Source organism: Mycena indigotica (assembly GCF_014461135.1).
Source record: "Mycena indigotica strain 171206Taipei chromosome Unknown Mind.scaff0001, whole genome shotgun sequence".
Taxonomy (NCBI): domain Eukaryota; kingdom Fungi; phylum Basidiomycota; class Agaricomycetes; order Agaricales; family Mycenaceae; genus Mycena; species Mycena indigotica.
In genome coordinates, this window is record NW_023503000.1 from 5,436,937 (window position 1) to 5,455,592 (window position 18,656).

Below are 18,656 nucleotides of genomic sequence, written 5' to 3' on the forward strand. Positions count from 1 at the left end.
TTCAGGACGTACAAGCCATCAACAGACATGCCGCGACAATGTACAGTCTAGACCATCAAAAGCTCAAGCTCCGATCAAATATTCCGTGAAGGTGACCATTGGTCAGTCACATCACATCCATACTCTCTTTCTCCCCTCATCCTTTCCCCCCTCGTCGTCATTATGTCAGTAAGTGTTATTGCTTGCCCTGCATTGGAGCTGTGTTCTGGCTCTGCTCATAGGCTCTCAGCGAGTGCCAGTGGCCATATATACCCGGGTCTGCACCAGTTGCAATTGGCTCTGTCGTCGTGGTGTATCGCTTGACCCATGTCTAAGTGCTGGTAGGCTCCCACTAGCGCTGTCAGGCTCTCACTGTCCCCCGGTGAGTCTTTTCTTCTTCATTTTTTTTTGTTCCCCTTGCTGCGCTGCTCTTGGGAGGGGAAACCCTGGCCAAAAGTTGAAGAAAGTGCAGAATGGGCATAGGAACCCAGAGCACGCGTCGGAATATCTTAATTGACGCGTTTTCGGGTACATCTCATGTTTTCTCCAGCCAAAATTATTGTAAAAATCGCGCAAGTCCGAAATTAAGTGTTGAAAGTGCAGTCACGTGATCGCGTGGACTTGGCATGGAAGAGGACACACGTCGCACGCACGTCGGCGCAGGCAGGCACGTCGCACATCGGCGCAGGCACGCAAACATGTTTATATAATATATTGTATCTGCAGGTCGCATAAACTATGGGCAAATCGACAAGTGCCTCCAGCTCCAACTGTTTCCCCAGCTTCCCGGCCAGCACGAGGACACGTTGGTCGCTGCCCCAAATGAGGCCTTCCACATGGTCACGAGCGTAGATGGAGACGAATGCGATTGCGGCTGAGATGTCGAGTTTGGATTCGGGAAGGGAAGTTGACTGGGCTAGTGCAGAGGCTATGGAGGCCCGCGTTGAGGTTTTTTGTGAAGGCGAAAGGCTTTTCCATGCTGCAGGTGATGGGTAGGGAGGAAGACGGAACATCACAAACCGTCACAGAAATTTCTTGTCTTCGCCCACGATCTGTTCCGGTCGTACTTCCTGCTGAGTCAAGTTGGACAAAAGAAAAGGCCGGCATCGGCAAGAAGAATATGCATATAAAGCGCGTTGGGCACTCCGGATTATCATGGCGACGACTCCTGTGTTTCTAATCACTGGGTGCTCCAGCGGTCTTGGGTACGAAATGTCTAGAGGTACGAGTTGCTTTCTGCTTTTCCCATTCATTGCTCTGACACTGCGACCAAGCCGCGCTTGACCGTGGATTCAGAGTGATCGCCACCGCAAGACGCGTCGAAACACTCCAAACATTGAAAGAGCAAGGCGCCACAATACTCTCGCTCGATGTTACTGCCCCCGCGGCGGATCTGGTAACCTTCGCACAGAAGGCGTGGGAGATATAGTGCGCCTACTTTGTTGTCCCACACTAAATGACTTTTAACCAATTCACAGCGGACAAGTTGATTATCTCGTTAACAACGCAGGGTATGTCCAAGGCGGCGCCATCGAGGAAAACACACCGGAAGAAACTCAGAAGCAGTTCAACACCAACGTCTTTGGCGTCCTCAACCTCACCAATGCATTTTTACCCTACCTCCGCAAACGACGGTCTGGAACTCTTGTCAACATTAGCTCCATGGGCGGCTCGTTAAGCCTCGTCGGGGCCGGCGTTTATTGTGCATCCAAAGCAGCCATTGACTCCTTCTCCGAAACGTGGAGCAAGGAGCTTGCAGATTTCAGCGTCAGGTGCATCTCCATCCAGGTTTGTCTGTGCGTTTTTTATGGCAAAGCCCGCTCATCGGTTATGTAGCCGGGCATGTTTCGAACACCCGTTTCCAACTCCACAAACTCCCAACGCGGGTCCCGCCATATCCCAGAATACATCGCAGCCAACGAGACAATGGTCGGCTACAACGCCCAAACTGGGACAGAACGCGGTGACCCGGCGAAAGGCGCGGCCCGAATCGTCGAGTTTGTCACGCAGACCAACGAAGATCTACCATTTCGCCTTGCGATTGGGCCCGACGCGTTTGATAACGTGCGAGGGGCCTTTGAGAAGCGCATTGCTGAGATGGACAGGTTCAAAGAATGGAGTATGGGGACAGACTTTGAAGACTACGTGGCCGATCCTGCAGCTTACACGATCTGAATAATAGTCGATTACGTTCATTGCCAGAGAGCGTCACGACAATCCTTACAACCCTTCTGTTCATCTGAATCATCAAAATTCAGCCGCTGCCCTACACATTACTCGTTTCTAAATTTATTTGCAGACGAGCCGCGACTGCAGGTCTGGCCGAGAACTACATAGTCTGAATCCGGATCCTCCACTGGCGCCTCGTTCAATGAGCTTGAGCTCCCCCGGTGGCGGATCTGAGTGTCGTGATCAAAAAAGTGCCTCTCCAATAACATACTCCGCGGCGCCCAGATGTGCTGATAAGCCAGCGAAGCAACGATGTTTTCCGTGGCGGTCCCGTCTGCGAGACAAGATTACAAATTATAGGCAAGGTTGAATATGACTGACCCTAGGTAATATAAAGTACAGCGCCATTCCATGCTAAGTATCCTTTGCCGAGTTGTGTTTGCGATCCTCTATTCCCATGCCGTTGGACCCTACGGCCAGAAAACAGGTACCGTCCTTCACAACATAAGCAGTGATCCAGTACCTGCCACACCGTCCGTGAAGCAGAGGCAATAGACTGACCTATTGAAGGACGCTCGAGGCTGATGTGAAACCGTTGGGAGAGAACGCGTATGTTGCCGGCATCGGGGTTGAGTTCGAAGGGGGAATGGCTTTCGACGCCGTCAGTACAGACACATAGTCAAACGACGAAAAACATACGGATGAAGTACTCCCGACTCGGCAAGCCAGTTGCGCGGCCAGGCTAGACCAAACTTGATAAGGAACCGGAAAGCCTTTGACTTTTGTCAGTGAGCCAGTGTACAAAAAGGACAAGTAGCGGAACTGACTGGTAAACAGCGCAACCGGGCGCACGCTCCGTCAAAGGCCATCCGCGTGCTGAACCCCGAGAAAGACCGCGCTGGCCTCGCTGAAGTCCCACAAGTCGAATCTGCAAATGGTTAGCAAAGTATCTGTGTATCAACAACGCGATACATTACCAGTAAAGCCATGGCCTGGCCTGGCCGAAAAGTCCGTGTCCTTTTTGTTTGCGTGGACATATCTGAATCAAAGGTAAGCTCGGTTTCAAGCATCAAAGGCGGCACTCACTGAAGCAAAGTACTTCTGTCAGGGTTTTTCGTCAACCGAAGGGATAACGCTACGAACAACGGTGAGCAGGGAAAACTCCACAAGGAAGCAGCGCTCACACCCGCCCGCTCTTGCTCATTGGCCCCAGTCTCCTCCCTCGGAAAACGCGTCGGGGCGGTGATCTTGAGTGGTACACCTCCAAATAAGGTAAGAGAGTGGGAATATGATTGAAAAGAGATATATTGCTTACTTTTCTCGGGCCAGGACACTTGTGAGGCCGTCAGGGAAAGCGGCTGAAAGAGGCAGCAGCCTCAATATCAATGACCGCCGCAAACGTTGGGCCGCGCCGGAAAGCACGCCGCAGGGGGTCAATCGGAAAGATTCCAAGCTCGGCCCGAGTTGGCTTGATTACTCTTGGGCCCAGCATTGGCGACCAGCGAGTGAAAACGCGTCAGGCCGTGTCAGAAAGTAAGCCGCGGCGAATAGTAGGCAAGATGGCCATTTCGGCCCGAGTTAGCCAGTTCCTTCTGGCTCGTTGGGCCCAGCAACGAGCCAGCATCAGCGACCAGCTCGAGGAACGCGTCAGGGTGAGCGGGCGGTCTCTCGGAAGGAAAGAAGGTGAGCAGCACAGCCTTTCGGCGTCGATCGGCGGCACGTGCCCGTTGACAGCGGCCTTTTGCTCAACCGCCCGCCATGTCTGCCACCCCCAAGCTCGAAATGGGTCTCTCGGAGGGCATTGCGCGCTGCCGCGAAGGCAGGAAACGAGCCGCACTCAAGCTCTGACTAAGTACTCGACACTCTTGGGTCAATCCCGCAACTCTGGCGCCAAACGAGCCCGGGCCGCCTTGCTTGCCGCCCGCCACGACCCTATTGTCGGCTTCGTCTCCTGCTTCAATGCCACTCCTTCCGCGCCTGCGGCCATCTCCCCCTTACTGCCGAAATCAGCGCTGAATAAAACTGTCAGTCTTGTAAAATTGTCGCTTACAACACACTCATTCACGACTCTGCCCCTCCAATCGTGTTGCCAACGTGCACGGGCGGCATTCCACCCTTCTGAGCGGGAGTCAGCGGCAAGACACCCCTCCTTTTCCGTCGTTTGCCACGGGCTCGACACTCCTTTGACAACGTCAATGCGATGGGCGACTCTGCCAAGATCGTGCCCAACTGGTCCACTGGCAAACAGTCAGTAAGATGAATACACGCAAGACGACCACGCACGTTGACGGCCGTCCATTCCTCACGACTAGTCGACTCGACCACGATGCTGGCGCCTACGCGACACGGTCTCAGCAAGATAACCAATATCAATAAACACGACTCACTTTGGCCGACCACATTTTGAAGACTACGGCAACAATTCCCGAACTGACGAGCAAGATGGAACAGGTCAGGCAATATTTCCGGGCCGTGGCGATAACTCACCTCGCCAGTCTGGCCCTTTCGCTTCCGAGCGCGCCGAAGTCAAAGTGAGAATATGAACTTGGGCGGCGAATGATGGAGATTAGATTTGAAGCCGTGCTGCTTTGGCACTATCCCGGCGCCCCCCGGTTCGGCTGACCAGATCTTAAAGACTGCGGCAAGGAGTACTGAGCAAGATGCCGACAAAATCAAGAAAGCGACTCACCTGTCGCAACCACTCGCTGCCGAAAGCTATAAGGTATGTAAGGCCATGAAATCGCGTCAGAGATAACTGAACCTGAGAGGCACGGCAACAACGGCTTACTGAACCAGGTAAGAAACAGGGTGGGGAAAAACGAGCGGCAACTCACCTGCCGACAATGACAAGCCCGGCCCCGCCAGCTACCGAGCGCCGTCCGGAATTCCACTTAACAAATAAAGACCCATATATAACTCCCCAATGGCGGCGAGGACAGCGGCGGGGCGAGGAGTACAACGACGACACCATCAGCATTGACTTGGATGAGGAGGAAAGCGGGGGAGAGGAAAAGGGAGAGAACGGAATGATGGAAATGTCGGATTGGGGCTGGGTTTTATACCCAGTGCCCGTCGGCGCCGACATAAACGAGCTATGGTGATCGCTCACCGGATAGACGCTTCGCTGACAGTTGGACCTGGGCGATCTCGCCACTGAGGTAATAGCGTGGAATCCGGTTTTGTGGGAGTTAGAGCACTTTCGGTACAGGTCTTTGACAATTAGCTTGTGTAGGTACATAAGATATCATACTACTGCATGTTTAGACAAGTTTCAGACTTGATAAGACTCTGAAAGAGACCAAAGTTTGAAAAGTAAAGTTTGAGAATTGGATATGAAATACGACATGCCTGGACAGCGGAGCGCCCGAGTGACATCAGGGATGATGTTGCCATAAGGCCTAGAGCGTTCTATGCTGAAATGGTGCGATTTTCCCGCTGATAAACACGGAACTTTGGGGTGATGAATGAAATTGCGGCGGAGTAGGAGAATATTTGGGGAATCGGAAGCGGCCAGGTGGGATGAATGTTCCTTCACGTGAAGCCCTGAAGATTCGGATGTAATCGGCCCACTCCCAGGCTCAGAATCCCACGAATAAGCGAAATAGCGCACCTAGGCAATATCACATAGTGCAGGGGCTCTTTTCCCATGGATAAAAGTCTGGGTCGACAAAGCGCTTACGTAAGTATAATTCTTGAAAATTTGAGGGAAATCGGAGCATTTTTAGCTATAGAACAGCTGTTGAATGGAGAATTTCCCTTTTTGGTCGGAGGCGTTAGTATGCGATAAGATCACGTGACCGGATCGCGGAGCCTGTGTTCTCCGACCTGTGTGTGTGCGCATTATGAAACTTTTGACACCTGCCCACTGTCATGGGGATCACTGACTTTGATTCCTTCTATCAAGAATTGCCATAAGCAAGTTTTGGAACAAATTAAGATTTATTTTCAAAATGCATGTTTCCAGCTGTCAGAAGTGATACCTCACACAATAGTTGACTGGGAGAAGCAGGAGAGCAGATATACTAGAGATTCAGAAACGTGAGAACTGACATTAGCATAGCCACCAATGTCAGATCAAGGACAATTTGACAGGACATGTCAAAGCTTGCAGAGGGGACAGGGCACTATTGCCTGGGAGTGCAGTCTTGAAAACTTCAGGATCTGTTCTCTAGTAGCATAGGAGCATTGTGACCAAGCAACAAAAGTAGACATCAAGAAATGAGAAAGATATTCAAAATATATCTTTTAAAACATTTGTACAGGCATTCTAGCTGATAGTGGTCTGACGGGCCGGGCTTTGTTGGGCCTGGGCCAAGGAATTCCAAGGCCCGAGCCCGAGGCCCTTGACAGGCCCAGCCCGAGCCCTCGGGCTTTAAGCCCGGGCCCGGCATCGCTACAACAGAAGCCCGAGGTCGGGCCTTGGGATTTCCCAGGCCCGACTAAGCCTGAGCCCTGATCCGGGTCGGGCTTGGGCTGCCCGACGCGGGCTGGGCCGGGCTTCAGGCTCAAAGCCCGGCCCGGCAGACCACTACTAGTGAGGGTGACAGGACTGACCAAGGGAATAAAATGGGAGAGTATAGTGCATATGATCTTTGATCTGTGACTTGCCTGATGTGATCTGACCTAGAAATTTTCAGTTATGAAGAAATTGATGTTTTTGAGAAAAAGTCCTGCTTTTGCAAGCAAGTCATGATTGTTCTGTAATCTTTGATGTCACTGTTGAGTAGTCTCACTAATGATGCCATCAAATATCAGGATTCTTCCTATATGACAGTGGAGCAATCTTATTTCATTTTTACCTACTTTCTGTTTTTCATGTGGTTCAAACCAGTCCCACAATGACTTTTTTTGGGCAAGAAAGGCAGCTGAACCCAAGTCCTGTCCAGTTCTGGTTCAATGTCATCACTAAGACTTTTTATTTGATTTTTAACCACTTTTTGTTTTTCCAAAATTACTATTATAGGCAAACCCCAGTTCAAAGCAGTCCTAAAATGACCTTTTTTGGGTAAGAAAGGCAGCCAAACCCAAGCCCTATTCAGTCTTGGTTCATGCCATCACGAAAAATTTTTTATTTGATTTTTACCCACTTTTTCTTTTTTCAAAAATTACATTTCTGGGCAAACCCAGTTCAAACCAGCCCGGAAACTGCCTTTTTTGGGCAAAAAATCTAAGCTCTGGTTCAGTTGGGGGTTTGAACTGGACCTGGACATCACTAATCTTCACTAAGCAAAGTTTTTTATTTGATTTTTACCTACTTTTTGTTTTTCCGAAAATTACTATTCTGGGCAAACCCTACCTCAAAGCAGTTCTCAAATGGCCTTTCTGGAGCAAGAAGGGCAGCCAAACCTGAGCCCTGGTTCAGTTTAGGCTTCAACCGGACCTGATCATCACTAATTTTCACCAAGACTTTTTTATTTAATTTTTACCCACTTTTTGTTTTCCTGAAAATTACTATTGGCTCTCAATAACACTTTTTTATCTGATTTTTACCCACTTTTTGTTTTTCCGAGAACTACCATTCTGGGTTCAAAACAGTCCTAAAATGGCCTTTTTCGGGAAGAAAGGCCAAACCTCTGCCCTGGTTCAGTTTGGGTTCAAACTGGACAAGTTTTATTTAATTTTTATCTACTTTTTGTTTTCCCAAAAATTACCATTCTGGGAAGTGATGTGTCGGCTGATATAATGCAACAAAATATTTTTATTTGATTTTTACCCATGTTTTGTTTTTCCATAATTGCCATTCTGGGACATAATTCAATGATGAGGCTGCCAAATGTCAAGGATAAGTACCAGACCTATGCAGAATTTGAACTTGATCATGTTTCAGACTCTAGACATATTTCTGAGATTTTATTTGAATTTTACCAACTTTGCGGAAATTGAACTGACACTGCCAGATTTTGAGTTTTGCACATTCCAGAATTTGAGTACTGCTTTCAGGACGTACAAGCCATCAACAGACATGCCGCGACAATGTACAGTCTAGACCATCAAAAGCTCAAGCTCCGATCAAATATTCCGTGAAGGTGACCATTGGTCAGTCACATCACATCCATACTCTCTTTCTCCCCTCATCCTTTCCCCCCTCGTCGTCATTATGTCAGTAAGTGTTATTGCTTGCCCTGCATTGGAGCTGTGTTCTGGCTCTGCTCATAGGCTCTCAGCGAGTGCCAGTGGCCATATATACCCGGGTCTGCACCAGTTGCAATTGGCTCTGTCGTCGTGGTGTATCGCTTGACCCATGTCTAAGTGCTGGTAGGCTCCCACTAGCGCTGTCAGGCTCTCACTGTCCCCCGGTGAGTCTTTTCTTCTTCATTTTTTTTGTTCCCCTTGCTGCGCTGCTCTTGGGAGGGGAAACCCTGGCCAAAAGTTGAAGAAAGTGCAGAATGGGCATAGGAACCCAGAGCACGCGTCGGAATATCTTAATTGACGCGTTTTCGGGTACATCTCATGTTTTCTCCAGCCAAAATTATTGTAAAAATCGCGCAAGTCCGAAATTAAGTGTTGAAAGTGCAGTCACGTGATCGCGTGGACTTGGCATGGAAGAGGACACACGTCGCACGCACGTCGGCGCAGGCAGGCACGTCGCACATCGGCGCAGGCACGCAAACATGTTTATATAATATATTGTATCTGCAGGTCGCATAAACTATGGGCAAATCGACAAGTGCCTCCAGCTCCAACTGTTTCCCCAGCTTCCCGGCCAGCACGAGGACACGTTGGTCGCTGCCCCAAATGAGGCCTTCCACATGGTCACGAGCGTAGATGGAGACGAATGCGATTGCGGCTGAGATGTCGAGTTTGGATTCGGGAAGGGAAGTTGACTGGGCTAGTGCAGAGGCTATGGAGGCCCGCGTTGAGGTTTTTGTGAAGGCGAAAGGCTTTTCCATGCTGCAGGTGATGGGTAGGGAGGAAGACGGAACATCACAAACCGTCACAGAAATTTCTTGTCTTCGCCCACGATCTGTTCCGGTCGTACTTCCTGCTGAGTCAAGTTGGACAAAAGAAAAGGCCGGCATCGGCAAGAAGAATATGCATATAAAGCGCGTTGGGCACTCCGGATTATCATGGCGACGACTCCTGTGTTTCTAATCACTGGGTGCTCCAGCGGTCTTGGGTACGAAATGTCTAGAGGTACGAGTTGCTTTCTGCTTTTCCCATTCATTGCTCTGACACTGCGACCAAGCCGCGCTTGACCGTGGATTCAGAGTGATCGCCACCGCAAGACGCGTCGAAACACTCCAAACATTGAAAGAGCAAGGCGCCACAATACTCTCGCTCGATGTTACTGCCCCCCGCGGCGGATCTGGTAACCTTCGCACAGAAGGCGTGGGAGATATAGTGCGCCTACTTTGTTGTCCCACACTAAATGACTTTTAACCAATTCACAGCGGACAAGTTGATTATCTCGTTAACAACGCAGGGTATGTCCAAGGCGGCGCCATCGAGGAAAACACACCGGAAGAAACTCAGAAGCAGTTCAACACCAACGTCTTTGGCGTCCTCAACCTCACCAATGCATTTTTACCCTACCTCCGCAAACGACGGTCTGGAACTCTTGTCAACATTAGCTCCATGGGCGGCTCGTTAAGCCTCGTCGGGGCCGGCGTTTATTGTGCATCCAAAGCAGCCATTGACTCCTTCTCCGAAACGTGGAGCAAGGAGCTTGCAGATTTCAGCGTCAGGTGCATCTCCATCCAGGTTTGTCTGTGCGTTTTTTATGGCAAAGCCCGCTCATCGGTTATGTAGCCGGGCATGTTTCGAACACCCGTTTCCAACTCCACAAACTCCCAACGCGGGTCCCGCCATATCCCAGAATACATCGCAGCCAACGAGACAATGGTCGGCTACAACGCCCAAACTGGGACAGAACGCGGTGACCCGGCGAAAGGCGCGGCCCGAATCGTCGAGTTTGTCACGCAGACCAACGAAGATCTACCATTTCGCCTTGCGATTGGGCCCGACGCGTTTGATAACGTGCGAGGGGCCTTTGAGAAGCGCATTGCTGAGATGGACAGGTTCAAAGAATGGAGTATGGGGACAGACTTTGAAGACTACGTGGCCGATCCTGCAGCTTACACGATCTGAATAATAGTCGATTACGTTCATTGCCAGAGAGCGTCACGACAATCCTTACAACCCTTCTGTTCATCTGAATCATCAAAATTCAGCCGCTGCCCTACACATTACTCGTTTCTAAATTTATTTGCAGACGAGCCGCGACTGCAGGTCTGGCCGAGAACTACATAGTCTGAATCCGGATCCTCCACTGGCGCCTCGTTCAATGAGCTTGAGCTCCCCCGGTGGCGGATCTGAGTGTCGTGATCAAAAAAGTGCCTCTCCAATAACATACTCCGCGGCGCCCAGATGTGCTGATAAGCCAGCGAAGCAACGATGTTTTCCGTGGCGGTCCCGTCTGCGAGACAAGATTACAAATTATAGGCAAGGTTGAATATGACTGACCCTAGGTAATATAAAGTACAGCGCCATTCCATGCTAAGTATCCTTTGCCGAGTTGTGTTTGCGATCCTCTATTCCCATGCCGTTGGACCCTACGGCCAGAAAACAGGTACCGTCCTTCACAACATAAGCAGTGATCCAGTACCTGCCACACCGTCCGTGAAGCAGAGGCAATAGACTGACCTATTGAAGGACGCTCGAGGCTGATGTGAAACCGTTGGGAGAGAACGCGTATGTTGCCGGCATCGGGGTTGAGTTCGAAGGGGGAATGGCTTTCGACGCCGTCAGTACAGACACATAGTCAAACGACGAAAAACATACGGATGAAGTACTCCCGACTCGGCAAGCCAGTTGCGCGGCCAGGCTAGACCAAACTTGATAAGGAACCGGAAAGCCTTTGACTTTTGTCAGTGAGCCAGTGTACAAAAAGGACAAGTAGCGGAACTGACTGGTAAACAGCGCAACCGGGCGCACGCTCCGTCAAAGGCCATCCGCGTGCTGAACCCCGAGAAAGACCGCGCTGGCCTCGCTGAAGTCCCACAAGTCGAATCTGCAAATGGTTAGCAAAGTATCTGTGTATCAACAACGCGATACATTACCAGTAAAGCCATGGCCTGGCCTGGCCGAAAAGTCCGTGTCCTTTTTGTTTGCGTGGACATATCTGAATCAAAGGTAAGCTCGGTTTCAAGCATCAAAGGCGGCACTCACTGAAGCAAAGTACTTCTGTCAGGGTTTTTCGTCAACCGAAGGGATAACGCTACGAACAACGGTGAGCAGGGAAAACTCCACAAGGAAGCAGCGCTCACACCCGCCCGCTCTTGCTCATTGGCCCCAGTCTCCTCCCTCGGAAAACGCGTCGGGGCGGTGATCTTGAGTGGTACACCTCCAAATAAGGTAAGAGAGTGGGAATATGATTGAAAAGAGATATATTGCTTACTTTTCTCGGGCCAGGACACTTGTGAGGCCGTCAGGGAAAGCGGCTGAAAGAGGCAGCAGCCTCAATATCAATGACCGCCGCAAACGTTGGGCCGCGCCGGAAAGCACGCCGCAGGGGGTCAATCGGAAAGATTCCAAGCTCGGCCCGAGTTGGCTTGATTACTCTTGGGCCCAGCATTGGCGACCAGCGAGTGAAAACGCGTCAGGCCGTGTCAGAAAGTAAGCCGCGGCGAATAGTAGGCAAGATGGCCATTTCGGCCCGAGTTAGCCAGTTCCTTCTGGCTCGTTGGGCCCAGCAACGAGCCAGCATCAGCGACCAGCTCGAGGAACGCGTCAGGGTGAGCGGGCGGTCTCTCGGAAGGAAAGAAGGTGAGCAGCACAGCCTTTCGGCGTCGATCGGCGGCACGTGCCCGTTGACAGCGGCCTTTTGCTCAACCGCCCGCCATGTCTGCCACCCCCAAGCTCGAAATGGGTCTCTCGGAGGGCATTGCGCGCTGCCGCGAAGGCAGGAAACGAGCCGCACTCAAGCTCTGACTAAGTACTCGACACTCTTGGGTCAATCCCGCAACTCTGGCGCCAAACGAGCCCGGGCCGCCTTGCTTGCCGCCCGCCACGACCCTATTGTCGGCTTCGTCTCCTGCTTCAATGCCACTCCTTCCGCGCCTGCGGCCATCTCCCCTTACTGCCGAAATCAGCGCTGAATAAAACTGTCAGTCTTGTAAAATTGTCGCTTACAACACACTCATTCACGACTCTGCCCCTCCAATCGTGTTGCCAACGTGCACGGGCGGCATTCCACCCTTCTGAGCGGGAGTCAGCGGCAAGACACCCCTCCTTTTCCGTCGTTTGCCACGGGCTCGACACTCCTTTGACAACGTCAATGCGATGGGCGACTCTGCCAAGATCGTGCCCAACTGGTCCACTGGCAAACAGTCAGTAAGATGAATACACGCAAGACGACCACGCACGTTGACGGCCGTCCATTCCTCACGACTAGTCGACTCGACCACGATGCTGGCGCCTACGCGACACGGTCTCAGCAAGATAACCAATATCAATAAACACGACTCACTTTGGCCGACCACATTTTGAAGACTACGGCAACAATTCCCGAACTGACGAGCAAGATGGAACAGGTCAGGCAATATTTCCGGGCCGTGGCGATAACTCACCTCGCCAGTCTGGCCCTTTCGCTTCCGAGCGCGCCGAAGTCAAAGTGAGAATATGAACTTGGGCGGCGAATGATGGAGATTAGATTTGAAGCCGTGCTGCTTTGGCACTATCCCGGCGCCCCCGGTTCGGCTGACCAGATCTTAAAGACTGCGGCAAGGAGTACTGAGCAAGATGCCGACAAAATCAAGAAAGCGACTCACCTGTCGCAACCACTCGCTGCCGAAAGCTATAAGGTATGTAAGGCCATGAAATCGCGTCAGAGATAACTGAACCTGAGAGGCACGGCAACAACGGCTTACTGAACCAGGTAAGAAACAGGGTGGGGAAAAACGAGCGGCAACTCACCTGCCGACAATGACAAGCCCGGCCCCGCCAGCTACCGAGCGCCGTCCGGAATTCCACTTAACAAATAAAGACCCATATATAACTCCCCAATGGCGGCGAGGACAGCGGCGGGGCGAGGAGTACAACGACGACACCATCAGCATTGACTTGGATGAGGAGGAAAGCGGGGGAGAGGAAAAGGGAGAGAACGGAATGATGGAAATGTCGGATTGGGGCTGGGTTTTATACCCAGTGCCCGTCGGCGCCGACATAAACGAGCTATGGTGATCGCTCACCGGATAGACGCTTCGCTGACAGTTGGACCTGGGCGATCTCGCCACTGAGGTAATAGCGTGGAATCCGGTTTTGTGGGAGTTAGAGCACTTTCGGTACAGGTCTTTGACAATTAGCTTGTGTAGGTACATAAGATATCATACTACTGCATGTTTAGACAAGTTTCAGACTTGATAAGACTCTGAAAGAGACCAAAGTTTGAAAAGTAAAGTTTGAGAATTGGATATGAAATACGACATGCCTGGACAGCGGAGCGCCCGAGTGACATCAGGGATGATGTTGCCATAAGGCCTAGAGCGTTCTATGCTGAAATGGTGCGATTTTCCCGCTGATAAACACGGAACTTTGGGGTGATGAATGAAATTGCGGCGGAGTAGGAGAATATTTGGGGAATCGGAAGCGGCCAGGTGGGATGAATGTTCCTTCACGTGAAGCCCTGAAGATTCGGATGTAATCGGCCCACTCCCAGGCTCAGAATCCCACGAATAAGCGAAATAGCGCACCTAGGCAATATCACATAGTGCAGGGGCTCTTTTCCCATGGATAAAAGTCTGGGTCGACAAAGCGCTTACGTAAGTATAATTCTTGAAAATTTGAGGGAAATCGGAGCATTTTTAGCTATAGAACAGCTGTTGAATGGAGAATTTCCCTTTTTGGTCGGAGGCGTTAGTATGCGATAAGATCACGTGACCGGATCGCGGAGCCTGTGTTCTCCGACCTGTGTGTGTGCGCATTATGAAACTTTTGACACCTGCCCACTGTCATGGGGATCACTGACTTTGATTCCTTCTATCAAGAATTGCCATAAGCAAGTTTTGGAACAAATTAAGATTTATTTTCAAAATGCATGTTTCCAGCTGTCAGAAGTGATACCTCACACAATAGTTGACTGGGAGAAGCAGGAGAGCAGATATACTAGAGATTCAGAAACGTGAGAACTGACATTAGCATAGCCACCAATGTCAGATCAAGGACAATTTGACAGGACATGTCAAAGCTTGCAGAGGGGACAGGGCACTATTGCCTGGGAGTGCAGTCTTGAAAACTTCAGGATCTGTTCTCTAGTAGCATAGGAGCATTGTGACCAAGCAACAAAAGTAGACATCAAGAAATGAGAAAGATATTCAAAATATATCTTTTAAAACATTTGTACAGGCATTCTAGCTGATAGTGGTCTGACGGGCCGGGCTTTGTTGGGCCTGGGCCAAGGAATTCCAAGGCCCGAGCCCGAGGCCCTTGACAGGCCCAGCCCGAGCCCTCGGGCTTTAAGCCCGGCCCGGCATCGCTACAACAGAAGCCCGAGGTCGGGCCTTGGGATTTCCCAGGCCCGACTAAGCCTGAGCCCTGATCCGGGTCGGGCTTGGGCTGCCCGACCTGGGCTGGGCCGGGCTTCAGGCTCAAAGCCCGGCCCGGCAGACCACTACTAGTGAGGGTGACAGGACTGACCAAGGGAATAAAATGGGAGAGTATAGTGCATATGATCTTTGATCTGTGACTTGCCTGATGTGATCTGACCTAGAAATTTTCAGTTATGAAGAAATTGATGTTTTTGAGAAAAAGTCCTGCTTTTGCAAGCAAGTCATGATTGTTCTGTAATCTTTGATGTCACTGTTGAGTAGTCTCACTAATGATGCCATCAAATATCAGGATTCTTCCTATATGACAGTGGAGCAATCTTATTTCATTTTTACCTACTTTCTGTTTTTCATGTGGTTCAAACCAGTCCCACAATGACTTTTTTTGGGCAAGAAAGGCAGCTGAACCCAAGTCCTGTCCAGTTCTGGTTCAATGTCATCACTAAGACTTTTTATTTGATTTTTAACCACTTTTTGTTTTTCCAAAAATTACTATTATAGGCAAACCCCAGTTCAAAGCAGTCCTAAAATGACCTTTTTTGGGTAAGAAAGGCAGCCAAACCCAAGCCCTATTCAGTCTTGGTTCATGCCATCACGAAAAACTTTTTTATTTGATTTTTACCCACTTTTTCCTTTTTTCAAAAATTACCATTCTGGGCAAACCCAGTTCAAACCAGCCCGGAAACTGCCTTTTTTGGGCAAAAAATCTAAGCTCTGGTTCAGTTGGGGGTTTGAACTGGACCTGGACATCACTAATCTTCACTAAGCAAAGTTTTTTATTTGATTTTTACCTACTTTTTGTTTTTCCGAAAATTACTATTCTGGGCAAACCCTACCTCAAAGCAGTTCTCAAATGGCCTTTCTGGAGCAAGAAGGGCAGCCAAACCTGAGCCCTGGTTCAGTTTAGGCTTCAACCGGACCTGATCATCACTAATTTTCACCAAGACTTTTTTATTTAATTTTTACCCACTTTTTGTTTTCCTGAAAATTACTATTGGCTCTCAATAACACTTTTTTATCTGATTTTTACCCACTTTTTGTTTTTCCGAGAACTACCATTCTGGGTTCAAAACAGTCCTAAAATGGCCTTTTTCGGGAAGAAAGGCCAAACCTCTGCCCTGGTTCAGTTTGGGTTCAAACTGGACAAGTTTTATTTAATTTTTATCTACTTTTTGTTTTCCCAAAAATTACCATTCTGGGAAGTGATGTGTCGGCTGATATAATGCAACAAAATATTTTTATTTGATTTTTACCCATGTTTTGTTTTTCCATAATTGCCATTCTGGGACATAATTCAATGATGAGGCTGCCAAATGTCAAGGATAAGTACCAGACCTATGCAGAATTTGAACTTGATCATGTTTCAGACTCTAGACATATTTCTGAGATTTTATTTGAATTTTACCAACTTTGCGGAAATTGAACTGACACTGCCAGATTTTGAGTTTTGCACATTCCAGAATTTGAGTACTGCTTTCAGGACGTACAAGCCATCAACAGACATGCCGCGACAATGTACAGTCTAGACCATCAAAAGCTCAAGCTCCGATCAAATATTCCGTGAAGGTGACCATTGGTCAGTCACATCACATCCATACTCTCTTTCTCCCCTCATCCTTCCCCCCCTCGTCGTCATTATGTCAGTAAGTGTTATTGCTTGCCCTGCATTGGAGCTGTGTTCTGGCTCTGCTCATAGGCTCTCAGCGAGTGCCAGTGGCCATATATACCCGGGTCTGCACCAGTTGCAATTGGCTCTGTCGTCGTGGTGTATCGCTTGACCCATGTCTAAGTGCTGGTAGGCTCCCACTAGCGCTGTCAGGCTCTCACTGTCCCCCGGTGAGTCTTTTCTTCTTCATTTTTTTTGTTCCCCTTGCTGCGCTGCTCTTGGGGGGGAAACCCTGGCCAAAAGTTGAAGAAAGTGCAGAATGGGCATAGGAACCCAGAGCACGCGTCGGAATATCTTAATTGACGCGTTTTCGGGTACATCTCATGTTTTCTCCAGCCAAAATTATTGTAAAAATCGCGCAAGTCCGAAATTAAGTGTTGAAAGTGCAGTCACGTGATCGCGTGGACTTGGCATGGAAGAGGACACACGTCGCACGCACGTCGGCGCAGGCAGGCACGTCGCACATCGGCGCAGGCACGCAAACATGTTTATATAATATATTGTATCTGCAGGTCGCATAAACTATGGGCAAATCGACAAGTGCCTCCAGCTCCAACTGTTTCCCCAGCTTCCCGGCCAGCACGAGGACACGTTGGTCACTGCCCCAAATGAGGCCTTCGACATGGTCACGAGCATAGATGGAGACGAATGCGATTGCGGCTGAGATGTCGAGTTTGGATTCGGGAAGGGAAGTTGACTGGGCTAGTGCAGAGGCTATGGAGGCCCGCGTTGAGGTTTTTTGTGAAGGCGAAAGGCTTTTCCATGCTGCAGGTGATGGGTAGGGAGGAAGACGGAACATCACAAACCGTCACAGAAATTTCTTGTCTTCGCTCCACGATCTACCCGGTCCTGTTCCGGTCGTACTTCCTGCCACATGCAAATTGGACAAAAGAAAAGGCCGGCATCGGCAAGAAGGATATGCATATAAAGCGCGTTGGGCACTCCGGATTATCATGGCGACGACTCCTGTGTTTCTAATCACTGGGTGCTCCAGCGGTCTCGGGTACGAAATGTCTAGAGGTACGAGTTGTTTTTTGCTTTTCCCATTCATTGCTCTGACACTGCGACCAAGCCGCGCTTGACCGTGGATTCAGAGTGATCGCCACCGCAAGACGCGTCGAAACACTCCAAACATTGAAAGAGCAAGGCGCCACAATACTCTCGCTCGATGTTACTGCCCCCGCGGCGGATCTGGTAACCTTCGCACAGACGGCGTGGGAGATATAGTGCGCCTACTTTGTTGTCCCACACTAAATGACTTTTAACCAATTCACAGCGGACAAGTTGATTATCTCGTTAACAACGCAGGGTATGTCCAAGGCGGCGCCATCGAAGAAAACACACCGGAAGAAACTCAGAAGCAGTTCAACACCAACGTCTTTGGCGTCCTCAACCTCACCAATGCATTTTTACCCTACCTCCGCAAACGACGGTCTGGAACTATCGTCAACATTAGCTCCATGGGCGGCTCATTAAGCCTCGTCGGGGCCGGCGTTTATTGTGCATCCAAAGCAGCCATTGACTCCTTCTCCGAAACGTGGAGCAAGGAGCTTGCAGATTTCAGCGTCAGGTGCATCTCCATCCAGGTTTGTCTGTGCGTTTTTTATGGCAAAGCCCGCTCATCGGTTATGTAGCCGGGCATGTTTCGAACACCCGTTTCCAACTCCACAAACTCCCAACGCGGGTCCCGCCAAATCCCAGAATACATCGCAGCCAACGAGACAATGGTCGGCTACAACGCCCAAACTGGGACAGAACGCGGTGACCCGGCGAAAGGCGCGGCCCGAATCGTCGAGTTTGTCACGCAGACCAACGAAGATCTACCATTTTGCCTTGCGGTTGGGCCGGACGCGTTTGATAACGTGCGGGGAGCATTTGAGAGGCGCATTGCTGAGATGGACAGGTTCAAAGAATGGAGTATGGGGACAGATTTCGAAGGCTATGTGGCCGACCCTGCAGCTTACACGATCTGAATAATGATTGGTTGTGCCACAAACCACGACCGCCTTTGTCTCTTTTACAGACCCGAATGTTCCGTTAACCGGTCGTAAATTCCCTGCGAAAAAATAAGGACCGCCTCCAACTGCAGGCTTGTTGCGTTGGTGTCCACGTGGTTTTCTTTTCTATGCATATTACTCGAGAAGAGTAGAGGTAGGCGAAATTAGGTATGTACGTAGCTCTATTGTGCGTTCTGTACCCCACTGTGCTGCTGCTCGTAAACATTTGGCACCAGCAATCCCAGTCCTATCCGGTCCGAAGCACTCCCTCGCTGACAAGTCTGCCCCAACACGACATAATTG

At 50.1% G+C, this 18,656-nt stretch overlaps 4 protein-coding genes across 4 annotated transcripts; 3 read left to right on the plus strand and 1 right to left on the minus strand.

Moving 5' to 3' along the window:
- Positions 1-1,134: 1,134 nt before the first annotated feature.
- Positions 1,135-2,154, plus strand: MIND_00152100 (Short-chain dehydrogenase/reductase family protein; the record flags this gene model as incomplete). The annotated part of the gene is made up of 4 exons (XM_037358446.1): positions 1,135-1,201; positions 1,254-1,407; positions 1,458-1,767; positions 1,816-2,154. The coding sequence occupies 4 exons, from the start codon at positions 1,135-1,137 to the stop codon at positions 2,152-2,154; spliced, it is 870 nt and encodes a 289-aa protein (XP_037226356.1).
- Positions 2,155-8,258: 6,104 nt separating this feature from the next.
- Positions 8,259-9,038, minus strand: MIND_00152200 (CUE domain-containing protein; the record flags this gene model as incomplete). Its single annotated transcript, XM_037358447.1, has 2 exons — positions 8,259-8,393; positions 8,715-9,038. 2 exons carry the CDS (start codon positions 9,036-9,038, stop codon positions 8,259-8,261), a joined length of 459 nt encoding a protein of 152 aa, XP_037226357.1.
- Positions 9,039-9,430: 392 nt separating this feature from the next.
- MIND_00152300 (Short-chain dehydrogenase/reductase family protein) lies at positions 9,431-10,236 on the plus strand (the record flags this gene model as incomplete). The annotated part of the gene is made up of 3 exons (XM_037358448.1): positions 9,431-9,489; positions 9,540-9,849; positions 9,898-10,236. 3 exons carry the CDS (start codon positions 9,431-9,433, stop codon positions 10,234-10,236), a joined length of 708 nt encoding a protein of 235 aa, XP_037226358.1.
- Positions 10,237-17,309: 7,073 nt separating this feature from the next.
- On the plus strand, positions 17,310-18,329 carry MIND_00152400 (Short-chain dehydrogenase/reductase family protein; the record flags this gene model as incomplete). Its single annotated transcript, XM_037358449.1, has 4 exons — positions 17,310-17,376; positions 17,429-17,582; positions 17,633-17,942; positions 17,991-18,329. The coding sequence occupies 4 exons, from the start codon at positions 17,310-17,312 to the stop codon at positions 18,327-18,329; spliced, it is 870 nt and encodes a 289-aa protein (XP_037226359.1).
- Positions 18,330-18,656: the final 327 nt, after the last annotated feature.